At 31.4% G+C, this 24,589-nt stretch overlaps 2 protein-coding genes across 5 annotated transcripts in view; both read right to left on the bottom strand.

The window, feature by feature from the left end:
* LOC148617084 (hemicentin-1-like) overlaps positions 1-3,151 on the bottom strand; it is a 35,956-nt gene extending 32,805 nt beyond the window's left edge. For both annotated transcript variants that reach the window (XM_088584396.1, XM_088584395.1), the window contains exon 1: positions 2,933-3,151. The gene's annotated coding sequence lies outside the window, so the exon portion shown is untranslated. The remainder of the gene's footprint in view (positions 1-2,932) is intronic.
* Positions 3,152-4,347: 1,196 nt separating this feature from the next.
* Positions 4,348-23,444, bottom strand: LOC148617083 (protein turtle homolog B-like). Of its 3 annotated transcripts, XM_088584391.1 has the most exons (14): positions 23,275-23,442; positions 21,285-21,569; positions 18,314-18,610; positions 16,866-17,150; positions 16,289-16,567; positions 15,167-15,466; positions 12,600-12,875; positions 11,723-12,022; positions 10,956-11,096; positions 10,011-10,070; positions 9,046-9,105; positions 8,691-8,753; positions 7,165-7,253; positions 4,348-6,901 (listed from the first exon to the last, which is right to left on the bottom strand). In XM_088584391.1, exons 1-14 carry the CDS (start codon positions 23,339-23,341, stop codon positions 6,710-6,712), a joined length of 2,694 nt encoding a protein of 897 aa, XP_088440517.1. In that variant the 5' UTR covers positions 23,342-23,442; the 3' UTR covers positions 4,348-6,709. The 3 variants fall into 3 exon arrangements, with proteins under 3 accessions (XP_088440517.1, XP_088440518.1, XP_088440520.1); XM_088584392.1 differs by lacking the exon at positions 9,046-9,105 and having other exon boundaries at positions 23,275-23,444; XM_088584394.1 differs by lacking the exon at positions 11,723-12,022 and having other exon boundaries at positions 23,275-23,443.
* Between the last annotated feature and the right edge of the window lie 1,145 nt (positions 23,445-24,589).

Raw genomic sequence — 24,589 nt, 5'->3', positions numbered from 1 at the left:
AATCAAGTCAAATTCAAATTTAATCAGGCAAAATAGATATAACACCAACGGATTGCTAGTACTGCAATAGTCCTGACTTTATACGGGCATTTCAATCGAAATGGTAGGTTAAATCCAAGTTTTACAACGCGCCAAACCTCCCTCTTTCATTGCGACTTAAGTATATTTGTGGTGATTAAAAATAATTTGCATGCTATAGTGTCATAATCGGTAAATAAGTGTTCAGAACGCAACTAAGAACTATTTACAAAAAGCAATCATTACTCATTGTTTAAGAAGAAACATAGTATTTTTCAACCAAGGACCGATGTCTGAAAAAGAATTGAAATGTCTGAAAACAATATGTGGATTTTCAACTTAGCACGACATAGTTTTTCGAATCTGCAAAACAAATTACGAATAAGTCCTTTAAAACGAGATTTCAATTCATCATGTTGCAATAAAATGTAAAAAGTTGAGAAGCCTAACGTTTGACGAGAACTAATTTTCCAAAAACTACAGGATTTTATTAGTGTTCAAGTAAATCTTAAGAATTTTTTAGTACCCACATAAAATTGATGCCTCTACGAGAGCAACTGGTGTTGCAACTAGAGCACTGTCCATCGTTTACTATGGACATTATCTGTGTAAGTTGAAACAACATCTCCTTCGTGGAACAAGAAGATAATCAAGTAATATACTTTTATTTGTATGGATTCTTATAAATTTTGGGAATCCAGAACAAGTAAGGCAAGTCGTCACATTTTGTTTCGGTGTTGAGAGAATACATGAAGGACCTATGGTTGTTTAAGATTGTCAAAAGTAATCTCTGTTTGTATGTAGCATTATCTGGAGTGTAACTATCAATGCCCAATTCCTTGATAAGGCAGTTGAAGTAATGGTGTTTACAAACAAATTCAATGCTGAATGGAGCTTTGTCCGCAAAATACATTTTGTTTATGATACATGCACTGGAAATGAAATCTTAACAAAGTTATCTCTCAGATGCTTAAAATGAAGTGGAGATGAACATTAAGTGGCACTACTAAATCTCTTTGAAAAACACTAAACATGAATATGCCTATGGTATAAGATACTGACAACACATAAAGCATGTAAAAATGAGGACTTCGTAGTATATGTTGACCTCAGACAAGTCAAAAAGAAAAAAATATTCATGAATTGTTTAATAAAATTGATTAATTCTGGTGAGTGTTTGTTCCGAAAGATTTTCAAAAGATATTTATTTATTTATTACTTTTGTTTCTTGACAGTTTGCACAAAAATATAACATTTGTTTTTATAGCTGCCCGAAGATGATTGAAACATTTCCTGATATGTTCTATTAGTTTTAATGAACTTGCAGGCGTGATATTTCATACATACTTGAATGTAAAACTGCGTGAAACTTGTCATTATTTGCATATACTTAATGTGGTAATATTAATTGCACCGGTAATGGAAGCTTAACAAAAGTGTTGCTCAGATACTTAAAACGATTTAAGAAGTAGAAATAAACACTTAAGAGAGACGAGGAAATCTCCTTAATGAAGAGCAAGATGTCATTTAATGAATCACATACGGCTGAATATGGATACTTCAAAGGTACTACAAACTCTTCCTTGATTGCAGGAGTGCAATAAACTTTGTTCACACACGTGTCAAAATTAACCATGATACCAAAACAAAATGGAATAAAAGTATTTTTGAAAATTGTTAAAAGTTCATTTTAAATTGATTTAAGTGAATGTTGAAGACGATTATTCTCAATATTTTCAGTTCATACTTTCCTTGAAATATTTGGATAGCGCATTGAAATTGCAATATAAACATGATTGGTATTTTTGTTTTGGCATTGAACTCAAATAATAAAGGTGTTAACGATAAGGATAAAACTATAGGTCTCAGTCTTGTATTTGTTTTGTCAAAAATAATTTTTAGGTCCATTTTAGAAAAAAAACGAATTTTGGTTCAACAGAACAAGTCAAATACAAAATAGACATTTCTACTTTCACTTTTATTTTGAGTTCACAACATAGACCTTTTTTCTGAAGCATTATTTTTCATGAAAATACTGTTTTTTCGCAAGAACAAGTTTTTTGTGTCATAGCTTGATATTTACCCTGTACTTGATGAAAAACGATAGTCATTTGTCAAGAAACAAAATCAGGAAAAGTCAAAAAGGGAGCGCACTATTATTTCAGCCTCCATGTACACCCGCTCAGGAATTTGTAATACAGACTGATACCAGCATCTTATCTGTGCTCAAAGCCTGGCATCGATTTTTCAACAAATCGTTAATGTATTTACGATCAGCTCTACACTTACGACTTTTGTTTTGTAAAATTGTGGCCTGGTTCTTTAAGATTACATGATATCAAACCAAGATGAGGTTAAATGGATTCATATGAGCCAAAATATACTACACCAGGATGGTTTACTTCATGAGTATTTGACGCTTGCATTTAGTGACTGCATGTAACATGAAACATTTCAATTCGCCAATCCATTGAAACGGCACATGTTGACATAACATAAGTTAGTTTTCAAAAAATATGCATTTACTCGTTAATTTCCTGAAAATTTAAATTTTTGACAAACGTATTTTGTTTCTTGAAAACGTTCTGCTTTTGGAAACGCATATTACTAAAAAATCCACCTATGGTCGTCTCATTCGAAGTTTTAAGAGAACAAATTCAAAAAAATGAAATGCACCGAAAGTTGTAAATCAAATAAAATCTTAAAACTATTTGAATTGTATTAAACAGAATTGTGCATGTACAATGCAACATATTCGTTGTAAGATAAAACATAAACAAATGTTCAGATGAATTAAGTATTTACAATGTATGAAGGTTGTTTAACGACATTTCAAGACCTTAATGATAACGAGATGTAGATATAATTGGTTCCTAGAAACTTAATACATTCGTTCGATCCTTCAAATACATACCATATACGCAAATAACTCTATTAAGTGGCTATGTCCGTTGAAATTCACTTCCTTATTCCTCGTCTGAACTTGAACTAAAATTTCATATCTGTGTCAGAATAGCGTTTCCGTATAAACATTAAGATCATGTAGCATTTAGAAACAATGTATTCATTATGCTGAACGTCCATCGTATGGCATTTAAACTATTGCATTACGATTTGTTATTAACATGCTTTACAACTCTGTCACTTTTTCCTTTATTATAATGTCAAATACAACTAGTTAAACCAAACATTATTCTGAAGTTGTGTTTTTAAAGATTATCCTTTGTCATCAATACGAGTCAATGATTCAAAAGGGAAATTCTATCTTTTTTTGTATGTACTTAGAAAGTATTTCAACCACAGTTAAATAAAGTTTGTTCATGTTATCATCACAATGCAAAATTGAACGGAGCGCATTGTTGAGATGTGCTCATTTAGTTGATAAGTATATTGAATGTTTCTGATCAAATATCTGATCAAATAACACTATTAAATGCAGTGATGCAACCAACCATAAAGCCATATGTCTTTATGTGTTTTAAACTACATATTCAACTGTGTATTTGTGTCTATATGACAAGTTGAGTGCATTAAAAACCATGTATTATTTCGGAACAAATTAAAGAATTTCATAGTGTAACGATGGAAGTATCTATCTCTTAAATATAATGTAAAATGTATTAACAGGAAAAAAACGTATGTTTTTATATGTTCTAAAACGTACGTAAACATGTTTAAGAACCGAAATAAAAATATTAAGTTTTGCCCTTATTTAAGACATGGGGTGATTTTTTTCGGAACTTAATAGGAAAACCATACTTTTTTCATTAGTTTAGGCTTAATGAAGACAATATCTTTACCATATGATTTTAAGTGTACTTGTTTGTCATGAATTTATTTGTTCATATATGTTGTTCATATATTTATATCTTCATAGTGGTCCTAAATACAATAAAACACGTGGGAAACATATTTTTTCAAGTGTTCCAAACAAATGTTAAAATGTCTCCTTTTTGAGGCTGTATTGTTTTTTTTCACTTTTGCTATTCGTCTCGGTTTCTAAATAAGGTATGGCAGTAATGCTTACAAACATACCTTCACGGTTTAAACACGATAGAAAAAGTAAAAAAATCTTCAGTACACATAATGTAGCAAACACTTTGGATTTGTTTGGTGGAATAATTAGGAAAAAAATGAATTGTAACGGGTAAAAAGTTTGTTGTAAAAAAAATAATTCTCCAACATCAACATGTAAGAATATAAATATATTGGTAGTTTTCCCTTTTCTCGAAGTCTTGATGAGTGATAGGCGACAATGCAGACAATTTTGATGGTAGTCTTAAAGTATAAAATAACATTGAACTAATGGGAATTCATCAATCAAATCAATTAAAGCAATGTATAAATTTATTATAAAATCAAATATCATATTTTGCATTGCATACTAATACAGAAACAACATTAGTAGAATCTGACATGTTGCATCGAGTTCATATTTTTGTGGGTGAGACATTTCCTGGGTCATGTAGTAATGTAATTTATAACTAAATTCTAACCAAACATGATATCAAAATATGTCAATGCAATCTGCTTTCAATATGATGAGCCACTCAAGCACATTCCTGCCACTAACACAAAATTTATATTCTTCATGTAATATAAGACAATATTTATCTGTGAAGTATTAATTTCAGTTATATAACAATGCTTGCTAAAATTATGATTGTAATGTCCATACACAGGCAACATATAACTGAAGCAAATAAATTTTCTCTACTTAAACGCTCATTTTGTTTTACTTAGTCATATATTGATCATATCAACACTTAAAATGTCCATCTAAAACATAATCGTCGAACTCAACACAAAAATGCGTTGTAGTAGACAATCTTAAAACATCAAAGCAAATATAGTGTTGAGTAGGACACAAAACGTCTAATACAACATTTTGTTGTGCTGAGGTTGACACATTTTATCTACCTAAACGCAAAAGATGTTGACGTAGACTTGTTATGTCTAGAACAACCAAATAAGCGTTGACATAGACATTTTTAACACACTCAACAACAACAACAACAACAACAACAACAAAAAACTGTTGACAAACTGTTAAAAAATATCTACCAAAACATTTTAATTATGTTTAGATTGACAAAAAATAACTAATGCAACACTTTTTTACCTTTGTGGTAGACAAAATATATTTTTCATATACAGAAAAAGTGTTGATTGAGACAATATGTGTCTGAATAGATTAAAAGTGATTGTGGGTGGTCAAATCAGTCATTATTTGATTCAGTAGTGTAAAATGCGTCAATATGAAAATGTCATTAAAGTCAAGCCAATAAAACAAAAGAGAAAAAGACCGAAAACGAAGCAAAGAAGGACACTTGGTACTTTAATTATAATAGTTTCATTAAAAGAAAAAATAATAAACATATAAGAAAATTCGTGAGAAATAATCATGTTAATACGTCAATTTGACTTCCACGTGTAGCAGTAAAAGTTCAAAGATTAAATGCCTACGTTTGAGTGTTAAATACGTTTAAAATTTGAACTTAGACTTTCATAAAAGTGTTAAATATTTACATTACTGAGAAACCTGTCTGAACTGAACTCTGCATTATTCAAAACAAATTGTCTTAATCAGATTCTTATTAAGTCACTCATATCAACTAACTTGAAACGTGGAATATCTTACGCAAACCAGTATTTTAATTAAACAGCCATTATGATCTTAACACAATCTGAAATCGTCTTAAAATATACTGAAACGTTACGATATAGTTACTTTTAAATAAGTAAAAAATTAATGTCGCAAGTAGTTCTAATATTCGAAAATAAAAAAAAATAAAAAGGCATACTTAGAATGTTTCAGTCAATAGCAGCATTGGGTGACAAAAGCAAAAAACAAACAAAATAAAAACAATCAAACGAACACACAATAAAAAATTACTGATGATTAAATAAAATTGAAATAAATACAAATTGTATTGATAGTAAAGCGGGTAGTATTATTTACCAACAATCACAATTATAATTGGGAAAGGAAGATATTAAATAGTACACGAACAGGCAAAATAGAGGAAAAATGAAATTAATGCGACTACATATCTGACTAGGTACAGGCAAAAAGAACAAAAAATGGTGGATTAAACCGGGATGGTGGTAAGCCAAACATTACGCATCCATAGTGGCCATAAGAGAACGTGTTGTGCATACATGGGTCAAAGAAGGTAAACTAGTAGCCAACGCACACCTGTGGTTATATTCTCCGTTGTTACAGAATACATGCATTTTCCAATAAGATCTTGATATCGACAGAAAACAAGGTGCATCAAAGTTGAATAAACAAGTTTAAAGAGGATCTATAGGAGAACAACCATTAAGAATGGTCTCTACATATTTGAATCTAAATATGTTTTTTTTTTAAATATTTACATTTTAAAATTCAACTCAAGTGATATTTTCGCGCCTCTTAATCCTAAAATGCTGGATCTGCTGCTAATATGCCATGTTTGTATTTCTGTTCTGTCATCAAGCATATAATATTTTAGAGATTATGGATAACCACCAAACAATGCTGTCAACACAAAACATTATTTACGAGGTCACGAAACCATACGCAATAAAACATTCTCCTTTTAATGGGTTAAACTAAATATCCTAATACCATGCAAACGGAACGAATACTTCTGTTGAAATAAGGTTTGGTGTTTTCGTTATCATTCAATTTTCGATCAAGGGGATTTTAGGTTTCGTGCTCGGAGTTTTCATTGTTTTTGATTTCTGCGTCAGGCGAGTAGTCGGCTCTCCGCGTAAAGTCTATGTCTACATAGTCTGTTCTTTCATTAGCTCCATGAATTACTGGCGTTCTGTTTTTTGATGATTTGGGATTTGTGAAATATACTTCAATATACAAAAGACCATCAGCGTTTTGAGTCTAAAACAAAAAAAAAATAATATGTAATACATTCTGCATAAGCAATCTGCATTTTATCACTATTTTGTATGATGCATTTTCAACTTTTTACAAACTTCGATTGACCAAATGTTCGTAAATGCTCAAAACACTAAACAGTTTATAATCTTTAAACAGACTTTGGACGAAGGGAACATTGTACATGCACATAACTACACAACGAAAGTCCATGTCAATATTTTATGTATGATGCATTTTTAGTACATTCAAAACATACTGCTCACCCGAACTGGACGTTGAGATGTTTCTGTACCATCGGATTTTTCTGAAGTAAAATCACAATTTGCATCTTTGCTACCTTCTGTAATCGAGCCTGAATAAAATCAACTTCAAATATGTATATATAAATTAGGAAATGCAAAAATATCAATCATATATTTGCACGAAAATTTCGATATGCTGTACACTTGTTTTAAGGGGTTACACCTCATCAAACGCATTGGTAGTTTTATATTCAAGTGAATTGTTATAACAGAAGTACTCACAGCCAAAGATTTTAAATTTGAAGCCAAATACTGATTGGTTCTACGATGTGCATTACAGGGAATGAAGACTCAGTGTTTTAGGTATTTTGAAGTTCGTACTGCCGCAAAGTTTGAGTTATATGATAAATAAAAGCTGATATTATACGGGATCAGACAAGTCGGGGACCTTAGGCACCGACCCAGTGGTTATTAATTACAAATTAAGGACTAATACAATTCTTCATGCAAGATATTAATTGAGTATTTGTTCATGTCATCTTTAACGAACATACTATACTTGCCGTAACAATGTATTTGATAAAATTTGCTTTTGTTATGAAATGTGTGAAATATAAAATGGTGGAAACATAATGCGGATAATAAGTACTACCTAGAAGTTCAAATGAGTGTGTATGTGTGTGGTGATCATAAATGATCGTTCACACACTGCAACAATTAAGAAGAATAAAGGCACTTTATACACAAGCTGGCCAATCCTGAAACTACAGCGAGCATGAATGAACACTTCTCACATCTCAGACTATTTTATGTACACAAGTTTTATCCCATACATATGTGTGATCCTTTGGTTTTCATATTATCCAGACAAAGAAGCTCAAAAACATCAATAACACAGAATGAGGACAACATTGGAGTAAAAGGCAAAGTCCGTGTAAGGCTTAAGATATCCTTTAATACATTTGAATCAAAATCTTAACAGCTTTACGTTATTAACACACAATACACCATACAGTCGTGTATAAGGAGTTTGATCCGGGCAATTGCCTTAAAATATAATTTAATAGAAAAGAAAACGCTTATTTGTTGTTGACAACTACTTTCCCGTAGAAAACTACATATCAATTAGCCTATATGACTTCCTTTTCCAATAAAATAATACTTCTTTTGCCCCTCCTAAACGATGAAACGCTCTTTTCCCCATTTGCATTTAAAGGTCAATATCATATGATTGAAGTAGTGTTAGTTTCTACTTTAGGACGTCACATCAGAGGATCACAGTCATTGTGGTTTGGAAAGATGAAGCATGAAAAACTCAACACGAGAAGTAGGACAGAAACAACTACCATTACAAAGATACAAAAATATAATAGAAAAGTAAAAAAAGGAAAATTATACCTACAACCGTTTATTACCCAATATGTTAACGTACGCATACGCCTTGGTCCAGTATGGCTATAGCCCCGGAATCTATAACTAAGCCAATATGGAAAATCATACAAAAAAAATAATATAGCATTTTAAAGTATTTTAACATATATACTTACCTTTAATTCTGTTTGATTTGTCCACTTCTGCATATTCATTGTTCTCCTCAAGTCTTGTTTCAACTATTAATAAAAACATTAAACATATATCGTTCTCTAAAAATGTAATCTTATGAACTATTGCAAATGGCAGTTACCACCAATTTTAAAGACACTGTTTCAGCCTGGGATCAAATTCAAGCCCGCGTGCTATCAAGCCGAGAACGCTTCAAAGAGTTCTCTTCCCTCTTTAATGATAATCTTCAAAATCTAAGTGATCAATACCTTTTCCTTTCCCTCGAGTTAAGTAAAATACTTGCAGTCACGGTCATAAAATATTCTAGTTACAAATGCGAAATTTAACTAGGCTATTTACTTTTGTTTCCTTTTGATTTCTTGGTTACCTTGGAAACACAAGCATACTCATCACCAACACCTGTGGAAAAGAGCTATAATCAATCTTTTTAAGATCATGCAATTTTTTTCATATCTTCCAGCCCTTGACTTCTATTGTATTGTATTAAATGTAACAATTATAAATTATTGTGGCAAATGAAAATGAATCACATTCATGGGTTCAACCGATTTATTAAGTAAATTAAACCAATATTACAAATGATTGAAGACAAAACACTTGATTAATTGGAAATTTCAGCAGATAGATAATGAGACGATTTGACAGAAAATCAATTTTAAATTGTTCTTGGAATTCTTATTGTCTTTAGAGACGCATGCATATTCAGCACTTGTACCTGTAATGACAAATTAATAAAAGCCTAAATAATTTAAAATATACACAATTCGTTTCAATCAAATCAACGGACACAGTGTTGACAATATAATCGCAAAACAGACAACTATTCAATGAACTACAAAAACATAATTAATAAAAGTGAAATTTTCATCTAGTGCTTAGAAAGCAAAAACAGTTTATTTACAAGGAAATAAATAAGTTTATGCCTTAAGGAGGTAGACCTAGGGTAATGGAAAACTTTGAAATCAGTTATATGTTTGTATCATATTCAATTTCACCAAAGCCTTTCAAGCCTTTCTTTGAAACAGAATGATATTAGTCCTAATTACTTTGATGCTTACATGAGACTGATGTAAAATGTTGTATACAAACATGCCAATTATTTGTAAGAGTTGTGTTCCTTACCCTAGGTCTACCTCCTTAATTTCTCAATCAAATAATGACTTAATAAATGATATTTGTAACATAAAGAGATTGAAAAAATGTAAGTTTTCGTGTCCTAGCTTGGGCATATTTCTTATATTGTGAAAGTCGAATGCACAATTCTGTTATTGGTAAACTCAAATTTCCCATTTATTATTATTTACCTTCATTTTGATATGATGATCCCATGTCTCCAATTTGTACTTTGTAATCGGAGTTATCCACTGAAGTTAAAACAATTGATATGTGATAACCATAAAGTAATAAAATATACAAAAATACAGTTTTTTTCTGCCGACCTTTTTAGTATATTTATCATTTCTAACACAGATCATATTCCATTTGTGAAATGCCAGGAAAACAATATGACGTTATTATATTAGTTTGAAAATTGGTATGTTTGTCTTATCCAGAGTTGTATATAAATCTGAATTCTTTATTGTTGTTACTTAAGGAGAGTTTCCTTTTTTATTTGATTGCACAATATCGGATATATGTTTTGTGAATATCAATTTTGAAACCACAATTGAAAATACAGAAAGTATCCACGATTTCATATCGTTTCCTTTTTAGTTCATTACAAAATTAATGCAAAATTATTCGTCAAATTAAACACTAACGATATCTATATGAACATGTAAATGAGATTTATTTACATTTGAATACATATGTAATTGTGTGAAGCATATACAGATACATTTTTGTTATTCACCCCTAAATAACTATGAGATATAAAAAATAATAAAAACATACCAAACCAACACAAAAAATATAATGGGCCACATTTAACACAGAAAACATGAACAATGTACTCACACAATGTAGATAATTGGATTAAAACAATAGAGAAAGACTAAACATAAGGACAGGTGCTGAAATTGTGAGAATATATTTAATTTTATAGTAAAAAAATAACATTTGATGTTCTCATAATTTAGTTGATTAAGTTCCCTTAACTTTGCATTTATATTCTTAGCCATATACTTTCGATCAAGAAAAAAAAACGTAGGTAGGTGGAATAAAATTCACTCTGTGCCGCCTATATCAAAGAATCTGCATGGTTTCCACACTATCAGTCTCTTAGTATGGTATGTCATGAGTATCCTTACCATTGTTTGAATTCTGTCGTCTCTTGTACTTTATTAAAAATGAAGATACAATAATAATAATGGCAATTGGTATCCCTATACCTCCTCCAAATAACACGGCTGGAGTAGTTAATAATGCTGAAATACTATAATCGGGTTCATCTAAAAAAACAGAGAATTTAAGTTTTGTAAATATCTGTGCATTTATTTTTTTTAAACGTGATTCCTTTGTCCTGTTTCTATAGCTATATAGCTAAAATGATAATTTGTGTATTGAGTTTAATCTAATAATTGACAAATAAAATAACATTAAGATAAATGCTATAAGCTGATAGTGTTTGACAAATTCTATTGCATTAGGGAAAGTAAATGGCATTTGTTTCTGGTCATTTGTGCTATGGACTAAATCGACCTAGTTGAGTTTTTAACATTCAGAATAAAAATATATGCATATCAATACCAAAATACAACTGATTCAGCATTTAAACCGGTGCACCTGGTCCATGCTCCCAGTTTTAGTGGAGTCCGAGTTGCTCATTTGCTTTTGTTACTTTGTATGTATGATTTTAGTTACTTTATGTTCTTTGTTGTGTATGTCTGTTTACCATGTCTGGTCTTTGTCCCCGGATTACATTCTGTTGATTATCGCTATAACCTTGGTTCCCTTGATTACCCTTTAAAACTACTTACATTTTGCTTTACCATTCAGTACTATCTAACCTAATTCCGCAAACCTTAATTTTTTTAAATTCGTACCAAATACATTACTGTTTTTACCAATACTTAACTGTTTGTTGTAATTTCGATAAAGGTTGAACAACTTCCAAGATTATTGGTAGCAGTGATGGTAACATTGTATCGTGTACTTGGAAGCAGGTCTTGTATAGTATGGGAAAGAACTACATCTTTTTTTGTATCGTTAGCAACAATTTCTTCCATAATTAAGTTTGCAATGGTAGTGTCTATCGGCATGACTTCGATGGTAAAAGTCTGTTTCATTCCACCATCAAAGCCAGCAACAAAGGAAATACTTGCCAAGTTGTGAGACAACTCTTTCAGTGTTAGATTTTTTGGTGAGTCTGGTTTACCTGAAATTCAAAACTCCAAAGCAACGAAACTAATTCGAGAAAAAAAAAAAAAAAGAAAAAAAAAAATAATTTATTTTTTCTAATTATGTTAAGGCATTGAATGATTTATTTATATTTTTTTTTCATTTTGGGAAATTTCTCTCATGTTTTGAAATGTATTTTAGCATAAGTTACTCTAGGAGATCACATTTCCCTTATTGAAATCCAAAACTAAAATTATGTAATTATCGCAGATATTTGTTTAAGACTATTGTAACCAGTTTGTTTAAGTACTTATTTGGAAGCAGAGAAGTGGGTTATTTGTACTGCAAACCTGTTAAAAACCAACTAGATATGTTTTCTAAAAAAAATCTAGTATTATTGCAATGATCGAAGTATCATTTAAATTGCTTTGTAATTTAACTCGGTCTTTTATAATTACCTTTTTCAAATAGCCTACTATGCAAAAGTGGAAGAAAAGAAAATTAAATAATTAAGTAATTGATATATCTCTTAGCAGTTTTCGTGTTGTACTTATTATTGCTTATTAAATTGACATTATCTTTAAGTGGTAACTGATGCTAGCTATAACGAGTACCTTCAGCTTTAATTGATATATTATGAACAGCATGACCAAACATATTTGAAATTTCTACACGGTATATTCCAAAAGAATGTTCGTTGACTATTTCTAAATTTGAAAACGCGTTGTACTTGTTAGTGCCTATTTCCGTAAGTGTCCACTTGTAATTTGTTTGAGGGTTCCATTGGATGAATGGCTTTGGGTTTGCTACCAAAGACAAAGTTATTTTTTCAACTGCTCCTTGAATAGTTCCAACAACCTTTCGTTCAAACAAAATATCTCTTGGTTCACCTGAAGATAAAATGAATTAACAAATTGACATGGTTATCACCAAACACATATATGTAAACTGTGAAATTACCGATTAAAGCATTCTCAATGAATGCTTCCGCGATGAAAGCATTTTTGTTCTACGTCATGTCAGGAAGTACATATAACGCATGCTCACAGTAAACACGAAAAGATTTATTAATTTATTACTTATCCTACTGGAAAGTGACATATTGACGATTAATGTGGACAATAACATACCAAACAATCAGCCCCTCCAAAACAAAAAGTCTTTTTTGTAAATCCTGAACGATGTTTTTTTTTCTTCATAGAACTATCTACGGCCATAATAGGGTAAGTAAGTCACGTGACTCCTAGGTTTCACGAGAATGAATCTAAGTCTACCATTCAAATGGATGACAATTTCTCATTTAATTGGCGTCGATTCAAGTATTTAAAGCCAAAAACCTTTCTCATATAAAATCAATTATAAAAAATGATGAAAATCACTTTACATGATAAAGTATTAAGAAAGGTAATAACTAGAAGATTTTGCATCGTAATGCAGTGCTCTGAAATCCCGGAAGTATACGATAAAAAGAAGATCGGTCTCTGATTTCAATACGTTCTACATAAAAAAAATTTCCTGTATGGAAACGAAACTGAAACGAAACTTACAAGTTCTGTGTAATATCATCAACGCATTGAAGCGGAATCAAACGACAGCTGTACATTACAAAAATTCACTAACATAACAAAATTAACAAAGTTAAAAGATATCAGGCAAAGTTTTTTTTCATTTATTAGGTCAAAATTTTTTTTTTCGAAAGTCAATGAACTGAAAGCAAAGGTGAATAAAATATGTAACTAATAAAAACCTTCATACAAAACTTTTTGTGATATATAGTAGCGTTAACAATTCTTGAAAGTATTTTTTTCTGAAATGCAAAGTTATTAAACCAAAGCTTCAACCCAAACCAAATAAAAGGTATCACAATTTATCTAATTTATACAACAGATATTTATCAAATACCTATCGCTGCCATTATATTCTATTTATTTAGGCCGCATATCAATTTACAAAGTGACTGATATGTCCATGCTTTCAATGTCCTCTTCATTTGCTTTCCCACGTCTTTGTAGTTCTGTTACACACAGGTATGTTGTCGTCTGTCGTTTTTGACCGCTTGACTGTTACTCGGAACATTTTTGTTTTTTTCAAAATTGATCAATCAAATTACATCTCATTAAGCACGTCCGAATGAATTTTGTCGGGATATTGCCTGCGAGGATATAGCAGGTATACGTTTCGGCAAACAAAACGGATAAGAGGAAATAAGGGCATGTAATATATGCATAATCCCAGGCAGCTTTTCAAGGTGTCATATCACTATTTCTGGTCTCCATTACTTTCTATGTTAAATTCAGCTTTTTATGGGGCTCAAAAAAATTTTTACATTAGTACTGATAGTGCTAGAGGGGTATCATTATGATGGTCACCCTTTACCTTAGCTCTCATAAAAATATCAACATACCTTATGTGCCTTCTAAGAAAGAACGGTAAAGTGAAAGTCAACAGGTGCAGAAATCACTACCTTCGTTTTGAAATTTAGCCATATCAAGGAGCCTAGAGTTTTTGTTCAGAATTGTTTTACCGTTCACTTAATAAAGAAAATGAAGTTTTTAGAGTATTGCAGCTTTCAGATGACACCAAGTTTGTATACCTCTACTAAACAAAGAGAATGATAGGGTGCAATATTGGGACTACTTCGTGGCAGTACGAACTACTTTCCTGTATGTTCAGGCGACTGGTTTCCGAAATAGTGGTATTACACCTTAAAATGATTACAATCTCAAAATTATGTTTAAAATTGGCTTGATATTGACCAATTATTACCAAAGATTCCTATGTGACGTATAATTGAGGACAAAAGTCCGTGAACATGTGACTGACAAGATAAATAAAAGTGTGTACATCTTAAGATACCACTATAGAAAGCCGGAGAAGGCTAAATAGTGTTTACAGCGAATCGCGACACTGTAGATAGGCATTACTTTGTTTTTCTTCATTTTTTTTTTATTTAAGTAGTTTTTTTTTATCCCCGATAAATTCAATATATGAAGATATTGTTTAATTTAAAAGAAAATGTATGAATGTAATGTATCTTTATAATTTTGATTATGATGCATAATATTGAAGTTAAATTGCCTTAAAGAAAATATAATATTAACAGAATTTGATACGTTGAATTAAAATCCCTATTAGGCATTTCCCGACTTCTCCGTACATTTTATTTTACCCGGCTACTCACATTGCACGTCCAGCTGCACTGTCCTGTTTGAACTATGTTTAATACCATTTTCTACCAGAAGATTAAAATGCCCAGAATCTTCACATCGTAGACCGAAATAATGAAACGTGTAGGAATGATGTTTTCTTGTTACGTTGATTGCCTTGTTGTTTGTTCCTGTTCTGGAAAAGTATACACGTGAATCAGGATTTCCATCTATGCAAACAGTAATTTGGAGACTCTTTGACTGATGTAATGTAAATGGTTTCCCCTTAAAATATCTTTCTTTATTCAACCGGATGTCTGTAATTCTTGGTGGATCTAGAAGAAAAACCAAGAAAATATTAATTGCCAATGGTAAGTTCCAATATATTAGAGCAGGCATTGCATCATTTTCACATTAATTACTCTGCCAGTTACCGTTGAGTTACTGTTCTGCCACAGTTGAGTACTTACTTTCCAACGACTTGCAACGTTTTGATTTATTAGACAAGATTAGGATTTGCTCTAATTAAATTAAGACCATCAATCGTTACATTGAGTCATTGCATTTAGGATCTAACAGCACTAGTTCTACTTTTTGCTGAGATTGCCTTTTCAGAAAACTCGGGGTTTTCCCTTTAAAGAATGCATTCAACATCATGAAAGATCAAATTTGATTATCTGATGAGAAAGATCATCAAATGAGAAAGCATAACAGAGTGTTTTTATATCCAACTTATAGTAACTGAATTTAACAGTTGATAGGTCTAATTTAAATAAGATTGGAAAGAACTTGAAATGAACAGTTCAACAGCTAGTTACTTCGACGACTTAACATTCTTCACTGAATTTTTATTTTAAACGTCATTGTGTCTGTACAAAGTCAAAGTTTCAGATTTATCAAATTGGGATATCTTCTATTTTATGATGGTTAGAAGTAACGCGTTCATTATTGATTTTAGATTTATTTGTTATTTTCTCGACAATCTTAAAACCAAACTATTACAGTCACAAAAATAGTCCCTATGTAGGTTTTGAAGCGTAGATAGAACATTACTTTCTTTTAAGAAAGCAAGATCAAGGGAAGTTAATTGACCGGATTTATGAGATGGTCTTCTTCTTCCACCGACTGTAATTTACTAATGTTTTACTAATACGTACACTGTACATCAACCTTGAAATATTTCGTTGTAGCCCTGCTTCTATCATATTCGTGAAAGGCCGTACAGGAATAAGTACCAGATTGATCTCTCGTTATATGTACCATGTTAAGATTAGACTTCGGATCTAACTTTCTTAATCGCTTGGTAGCATTGGTACACCATTTCATCTCACATGGTGGATTGCAGTTGGCTGTACAGGCAATTGATCCTAAAGATTCCCCCTCAATAATAGCTACATTCTGTTCATAAGGCCTAATTTCTAACGATTCTGGTCCATCTAATAGAGCGGAAGTAATTTAGTTGTTCTTGGTTAGTTAAAATATTTGATAAGATTTTGCATTGTAGTTACATTATTAATATTGTGTTCTATTAATAGATCTAATGTAAATAAACAAAATAAAAAAAGGGGGGAAAAATGAATAAGCCAAGAACCAAACAAAGGAATATCCAAAGGAAATGTTATGAAAAGTTTGTGAAGGTTTCTATGTTAGACATAACCCTCGCTACATGATAAATGCCATGACTATAAAAAATGTTGTATATGTGCATACATATGCTTGATAATATGTACTTACAAAAGGGGTTAATGCTTATAACATTACTTGTATTCGACACTAACTCGTGGTCATCTATAGCGTTACATGTAACGTTTTGACCTTTTTGTCTTCGGGATAGGTCGGTTATTACAAAATCATCTCTATCAATGAACCCGTTGCTTCCAGTATACGCATACGTGTATGACAAACTAGATTGTAGATTCTCTGGCCATCTTTGTACTGTTGATTTGCATGTAAATGTTACATTGTCTCCAACAAATGGCTGCTTAGGGTGGATCGATATCTTCGGGGTCTTTGGTTTGTCTTAAAACAAAGAATTTTATGGTTTTTAAAATGTATTGATGTCTTATATATTGAGTTCTACTTTTGGTATATTTTCTTTAAAACGAATGGCGAAGAATATCATGATACCCGATATTTTTTGAAATATTCATTTCTGTAAAGCAATAACAGTTCCGAGCTTTTACACGTGTAAGAAGGGAGCCCTTTTCAAAAAAATAATTTTCTAGTGCATGTCTTATAATTAAGTCCTAACTTTAACTATGGGTTAATATCAAATCACATGGGCTTTTTTGTGGAATTCATAAAATTAATGATATACAAAAGCGGTTTATTTGAATGGAATGAAATAAAGGGATCTCAAATACTGATGATGGTACAATGTATATAACTAAACTTAAATTTCGTATTGCTTTTGTTTACTTTATTTCTATATAATCGTAACCGTGTAAGAGTATTATAAATTTAGTATATAACCTTGTCCACTAGGATGTTTCCTAGTAAAAATCACAAGACAAATGTTTAACAATTAGGAGATTATATGTAAAAAAAGTTACTGCTGCTTTAGTCTCTACGTTGTATTTCTAGCAAAGCAAAAGACGCTTACGCTATCAATGCACATTGGCCATGCTCCAATTTTAGTGGAGTCCGTATGACTCATTAACTTGTGTATCTTTGTACTTGCTGTTTTAGTTATTCCAAATTCCGTGCTGTGAATGCGTTTTGTCTTTGTCTAGTCGTTATCTTTTATTCATGTTCTTCCTGATAACAATGAATCTTGATTTCCTTGTTTCCGCTTACCTTTGCAGGCATGGGACGGGTTATGTTTTTCATATATTAATTTTGCTTAGCACTATCAACAGACTAAACCATAAATTAGTAAGTGGTATGGTTGAGGTGTTTTTTCTCCAACTTTTTCAATCAGTTTACTTAGGAATGATTTCCATTAATGTTCAGTGAATAGTGTAATATCCATTTCACTGTACTGGTAAAATTTGATAATTACAGGGAACTAACAGAAGCAGACTAAAATGCATTTACAACATACATGTATGTTGATCATTTGGATAAGATTATTCATGGATTCAAATAAAAATTTACAATAAAATTATTGTATTTGTTTCTTTCCTTTTTAAGTATAGTCTGTGAAAAAATGATTATGAAAAATATAAAGAATAAAAACTTACCTGTTACAACAAGAAAAAGACAACTTTCTGTTCTACTATCTGACATTGAGACTGTCCTATAGAGTCCTGCATCTGATTTTCTTACTTGTTCCAATGTGATTTTTATCAAGTTGTTCATTTTGTTCCTATACAAGTACATGTTGGTGGAGTTATCTGAAAACCCTTTGTTGATACGTCCCGAAGGAACTACCCCAAATACTTTATTCCTTGATGGTAATATGACTTTGAAATTGTTGTCTAAAGATGTATTCCAGGCAACAGTTATGTTTCTTTTAATGTTTGTTGTATACTTATAACCTGAAATTGTAGTGAGATAGACAGAATGCAATAATTGATACATTTTACTGACCAAACATATTAATAGCAAATATTAGAATATTCTATGAATATATTAAATTTTTATATTTTTTATGCCAACGACAGAAAACGCTATATGAAATAATCATAATATTTTGAACTGGTGATATAAGATACATGGAATTTAACTCAAAGACAATCAAATACAAACAATAATAAAGCTTCTACGATCTTTCTTAAAGTAGGAAAAGTTTATTCATCTAGGCACATCTTTCAACATTTTTTCTATCAAATAAATGGTAAGTACCCCGCGGAATCCCGTCCATTTAAAACAATTCTGAAATTGGAGTATGTATGTGGAATTGTCTAAAAATCTCAATACAAAATTGTAACATGCTGAAATTGATTTTGTGGACCCCTTAAATGTTCCAAAGTTTACCTATTCATTTGTCATAGAACAATATATCATCTTAAACTATTTTTTTTTGCAGTCTCTGATGAGCCAATATTGCCGAAATCGCAGAAAATGTTGCTTTAGGAAAACTGTTCTTGCAGGAAGTTTGTTTTCGTTCTTTCTCCTTATGATACAAAATGCCAGGAGAATTTTATTGCTTTCTGAGAAATAGGACTTCACCTCTGAAAAACAAGAACACTCCATTTCCTCTATGTATAGAAGATGAAATATCCTCAATCATTACACCCCTTATTTCAGTGGGGTTTAAAGTGATTGAGGTGTCTGTCCTCCTTTCTGTTATGCAGAGGAGTTCCCATGTCTAAATTTTACTCATCCTACACCACTAAATTGAATGTAATCAAACATTCATAGAAACTTTTAGTAACAAAGATTTGATATTTTGCATCGTATCCACAAAACAAGATTATTTCATGTCAAAGAAGAATGATCTTTTCTTATTGCTTTAACAATATGGTAATGTAATATTCACCAATGCATGTTAAATAATGCTAGTATAAAACTCTAAGGTACGCTCACCCTCCCGAAAGAGGAAAGGAAAGCTATAACACATTGAACAAATCAGTTTTCATGGCGCAGATGAATACACCGTAACGACCCCCGAGTTCATGATGACGACCATAAAACTTATGAAGTAATGACTTAAAACTTATAGCAACATAATCATGTTCTGGAAGCTTAGTTGCTAGAAGTCTTGCGCGATACAAAAAGTCTGTGTAGTTTCAGCAAGCTCTGGCATATCGTATGATTTATGATATGAACACTCCATACGCAGGTGCTGGAGGGATGTTGTCACAGATCAAAAGAAAGTTGACAATTTTGAATGAAAAGTCATCACGTTTGTCGTGAAGTTTGGTCAATAGTTTTCCTTTACCATCGATTTCTAAGTGTAGGTCAGGATATTAGGATGACTTTACAGTGCATGTAGTAACATTTTCTCAATTTTTTGGGGGTAGATCATGCGATGCATCAAATTCCCGAAAATAGGATTGTTTAAGTTTAAAGATAATACGTCATCTATGTAACAAAAACTGAGATTTAAGGATCTAGCTAAACGATATTCTTTCCTTCAGATCATATCAGCTATCAGGCCAGCCTTATAAGAATGAAGGAATAGGACAAGAAGTAGAGGAGCACAATTTGTTCCCATTTGAATACCGACCGTTTTGTTGAAAAAAGCGTCCACCACACTGGACACATATGTTGTCGATTAAACATTCCAGCATTTTGTAAGAATAATCAAGGGAACAAAGGTTGAAGCGGTAAGCAAAAGAATATAATCCAGGGACAAAGACCAGACATGGAAAACAGACATACACAACAAAAAACATAATGTAACTAAAATCATACATACAAGGTAACAAAAGCAAATGAGCAACTCGGACTCCACTAAATACATGGGAGCATGGACCAGGTGCACAGGTAGGGTAAGCGTCCTCTGCTTTTCTCGAAACACCCGCCCAGTTGCTCATAAAAATTCAAGTAGGGGTAGACAAACGAGGAAACGAAAACTATGACCTGTTGAATAAATCAGTTCTCATGGTGCAGATGGATACATCTTCTTCTGTATATTTAAAAGATGATTTGGAATTTCTTACTAAGTATGAGAAATCTATACCAAGACCTATATCTTTGTGTTTGATTTTTGTCGTGTATGTGCTGATTATTACCGAATTCAATTTAAGTTCTACGTTATTTTGTTGCTCCCGGCTATTTACGTATTTCCCATTATGAGACGTTTCAGAACTGTAAATAAATAAAGGTAAAGGATAAGGAGCGGATCCAAACACTTTGAAAAGTTGGGGTGCCAGCCGGGTTCCTTAGAAAATAGGGAGTTGCTAAGACATTATTTTCCATTTTACACTTAAAAAATGACAAAAGAGGTTACCGTCACCTAGACACTTCCTGTACCCTTACCACAATTACATAGAAAACAAAAGTGGTAATATAATCTAGCCCTGTACTAAAACCACGAATATCAAATTGTTTTTATTTTATGGTTAGAATTATTTGACATCCCTGCTTACAACTTAAAGATAAAATAAAACTCATTTTGATGGTGGTCCATATTTTTGGTTTGTAGAACAAATGTATAGCCTGTAAACAATACACAACAACTCAAACACTTACATCATTGAAAAATCGGAACTCTGAAGTATCAAAACACTGTTTGAATAAATGGAATATATGAACATGACATACCAGATATAAGGATTTTCCGCAGAACGTTTTCTGATCTTTTATCATTCTTATAGACGAAACATAGTTTCACAGTATACTCCGTACAGTTTTTTAATCTTTTGTTGATAATTAATTGTGACAATGACATGTTTTTATATCCGTAAAAAAGCATGTTTCCTCGTTCGGAATTAAACAGTGCAACATATATATATGTCACGCTAGTGTCTTTCGGTGGCTGCCATGTCACCATAGCTTTCAATGTTGACTCGTTCACATGAACTCTCACAAATGATGGTTTCTCTAAGTCTAAATGAAAGAATAATCATAAATAAATGTTTCAATTTTATTGAAAAATATGTAACTGCAATTATTTATATAACATAATATGATATAATATAAGTAAATGATATAGAAATATAATTTTATATTTATGTAAGTCAATAAGAGAATAGTAACAAACGCTCTTACAGGCTTCTGTACGATATTTGGGATTCTATAGGGAAAATTAGAAATATATCTTCGATATTTTGTATATTAATTTTTCAGGATCCATATTGAATTAATACCACAAAGGGAGTAATAAGTGTCGTAGTAGGACTGGAGACCCTATTTTGCTGTGAGTATATGTATAGTAAACAATGTTGACCTACTTAAAACATTCATACTTTTTATAATTAAATATTTCCAAGCCCGTACCCACTCTGACAGAAAATCAATGCAGATACCTGAGGTATGAATTACGCAAATGACAGCCCCTAGCGCGTAATGTAAAACATGTTGACACTGCGTTTACTATGCGATTTATTTTTCTTTGACTATTAACTCAAAATGTCTGACAGGAATCGAAATGCCCGAAAATGTTTGGCAATGAGTTGTATTTGATGAAATTATAAAAAAAATAATTTCGTGGAAAAGATAAGCCAGAATTTTTTTGTTAGAAAATGTGTTTTTATTTTTGTAACTTAAAATGTTCTATTTAATTGGTTTGGTTAACGACAAGGTTTTGCAACAAAAGTTTCATAAGTGACACATAATACGCGTACATATGAAAATGTGTATCCAAACCATGACACTATCAAAATTCCTTATTTACAATTTACCATAGGGTCTCATTACTGTTCCAGAATTATATTATGCTTTACTAATAATATGTATATTGAACAGCTTCTTTAATTCTAGTAAATAAGTCTGAGGTACAACCCTAAGTCAACATGACCGGTTTTGTACCCCTTCACATACGCATAGAGGCATACACACTTCTTAATTTATCAACTGACACAGCAAGGCAAAATACATTTAATACAAAAACAGACGGTAAAGATTTAAAAAAGCACTTTATGTGGTATGCCATGATTTTGTTTTGCTTGACATTTGTCTGCAATCAGACGACCGGTTTCTTTCTTCTTACCTACTATAAAAAAGAATGTCGCATTGCTTAGGGAATTCGGCGATTTACATTAGACCAGAAGGGGAATATATACCTTAAAAAGGTCGAGTAAAGGATACATGTATGTAGATAAAAGATATCTCTTTAAACACACAAATTTTTATTTGGAATAACCAACATGGATGGCATATGGCAACCTTTAACCGGGAAACCAAGTGTCACGAAAAGCAAAAGGATATTTCAGTTCATTGCATAATTTGTCGACACAGAATGTATAACAATAAACAAAAAGGACAGGGTAGTTCTTTTAAAGTTTTTATAATGCAATTTTATTTTCATATGACGATAGTAACCAACATTTGAACAGTAGCCGAATCAAAGATAAAATTGTACTTATATGAAATAAAGCTGTTTTTATTTTTATTTATTTTATTTTATTTTATTTTATTTTTGTTTTGATGTCCTCGCACATATGCCGTTAATTTAATAAAAATAGAAAAGTTCAAAAGTTACTTTATTTTCTGTTTCTATGAGTGTAGTATGAAATTGCTGTTAACACGAACATCTCATCATGGTCATTGCACAAAATATTGACATAATTATTCATATAATACAAGTACATACCTGAAGCTAGAAATAATGTTCCAATCAAAATAATGCTTTGGGTTATAACAAAAGTGTACAAAGCCATATTTAGATCGTTCCGATCTGTAAGCAATACACATGCCAGTCACTTCAAAATATGAAATGAAATGTTTGATTGAAGTTTTCCTCCTAATCAACTAGGCGTCATTTGTATGTTAACAACGTCCTGATTAGATAAACTGACATGGACTTTGTTTTTATATTTTCTGAAAGCAAAATTGAAATATAGGAAAGACATATACGTTCATTAATAATAACGATGGTGTTAAATAAATTTAACGTATAATTAATTTGCTCAAATGGGTAGAAATGCATTATTGGAATATAGTTAATTTCTGTATGTACACATGCATTAGGTCATGAAGTAAAACTACTCTTTCGAATTAATGGATTGAGCTAACTGGATTGTTCTATCATCTTTATATATATACTGTTATACATTTTTGGTGTTTTCTTTCTTTAATAGAAAGTTTTGATAATTAATAAAGGCCTTGTTTTCAGGAAATACAAAATATTTCTCATGAAGGACGGATAGACGTTTTGTAGCTCTTTTGTATTTAAATACCGACCGTGGTTATTCATTCATTCGATGATATAAATAATTCGTTTCTAATAAGATAATTCCAATACATCAAATTCTAAGTACATGGTTCGGACGTGATGATAGGAAACAAGGACAAACTACATGCACATTTTAGGGAATTGAATAAAATAGATTACATGAGAAATGAAGATGAAGAACACAAGATGTAACACAAAAATGTTGTGAATGCGACCTTGTACTTAAGACCTATAAAAACAAGTCAGATATTTGCAAATCCTAGTATGTTGAGAATGTAAGTAATCTCCAATCAGCCGCATAAAAACAAATACTTCACAAAAACAAAAATTCAAAGATTAAAAATAACTTAAAAGTTAAAAAAAAACTCAAAACAAAAATTATCAAACAAATACAGCACCGATGAGTTCTACCAAAGCACCTTATTATTGTAGTTACACTAGCTACTGTTGGTACATCAATTTAGCTCCATGTATAATAAGAAAGATGCTACATCAGTGTTTATTGGGGTTCGATGTTTGTGCTACACGCACTATAAATTTTAGTCAGATAATTTTGACTGCAGGGTTGGTGAATATGCTGTGATTTACCAGTATGGATATCGACCTAATTGATTTTACTCAATCCGACAGTGAATCAGATTCTGGTTCTTGTTTGTTTTCTTTTTTTATAAACGCACAAGCATAATCGTCAACTGCCGTCAATTATTTGTTTAAAATAATGTTAAAAGTTTGC

The sequence above is a fragment of the Perna viridis genome, chromosome 5 (assembly GCF_037379345.1).
Source record: "Perna viridis isolate PV_CMFRI_1.1 ecotype Kerala chromosome 5, ASM3737934v1, whole genome shotgun sequence".
NCBI classification, from domain to species: domain Eukaryota; kingdom Metazoa; phylum Mollusca; class Bivalvia; order Mytilida; family Mytilidae; genus Perna; species Perna viridis.
This window is presented reverse-complemented; position numbering and strand designations above follow the sequence as displayed.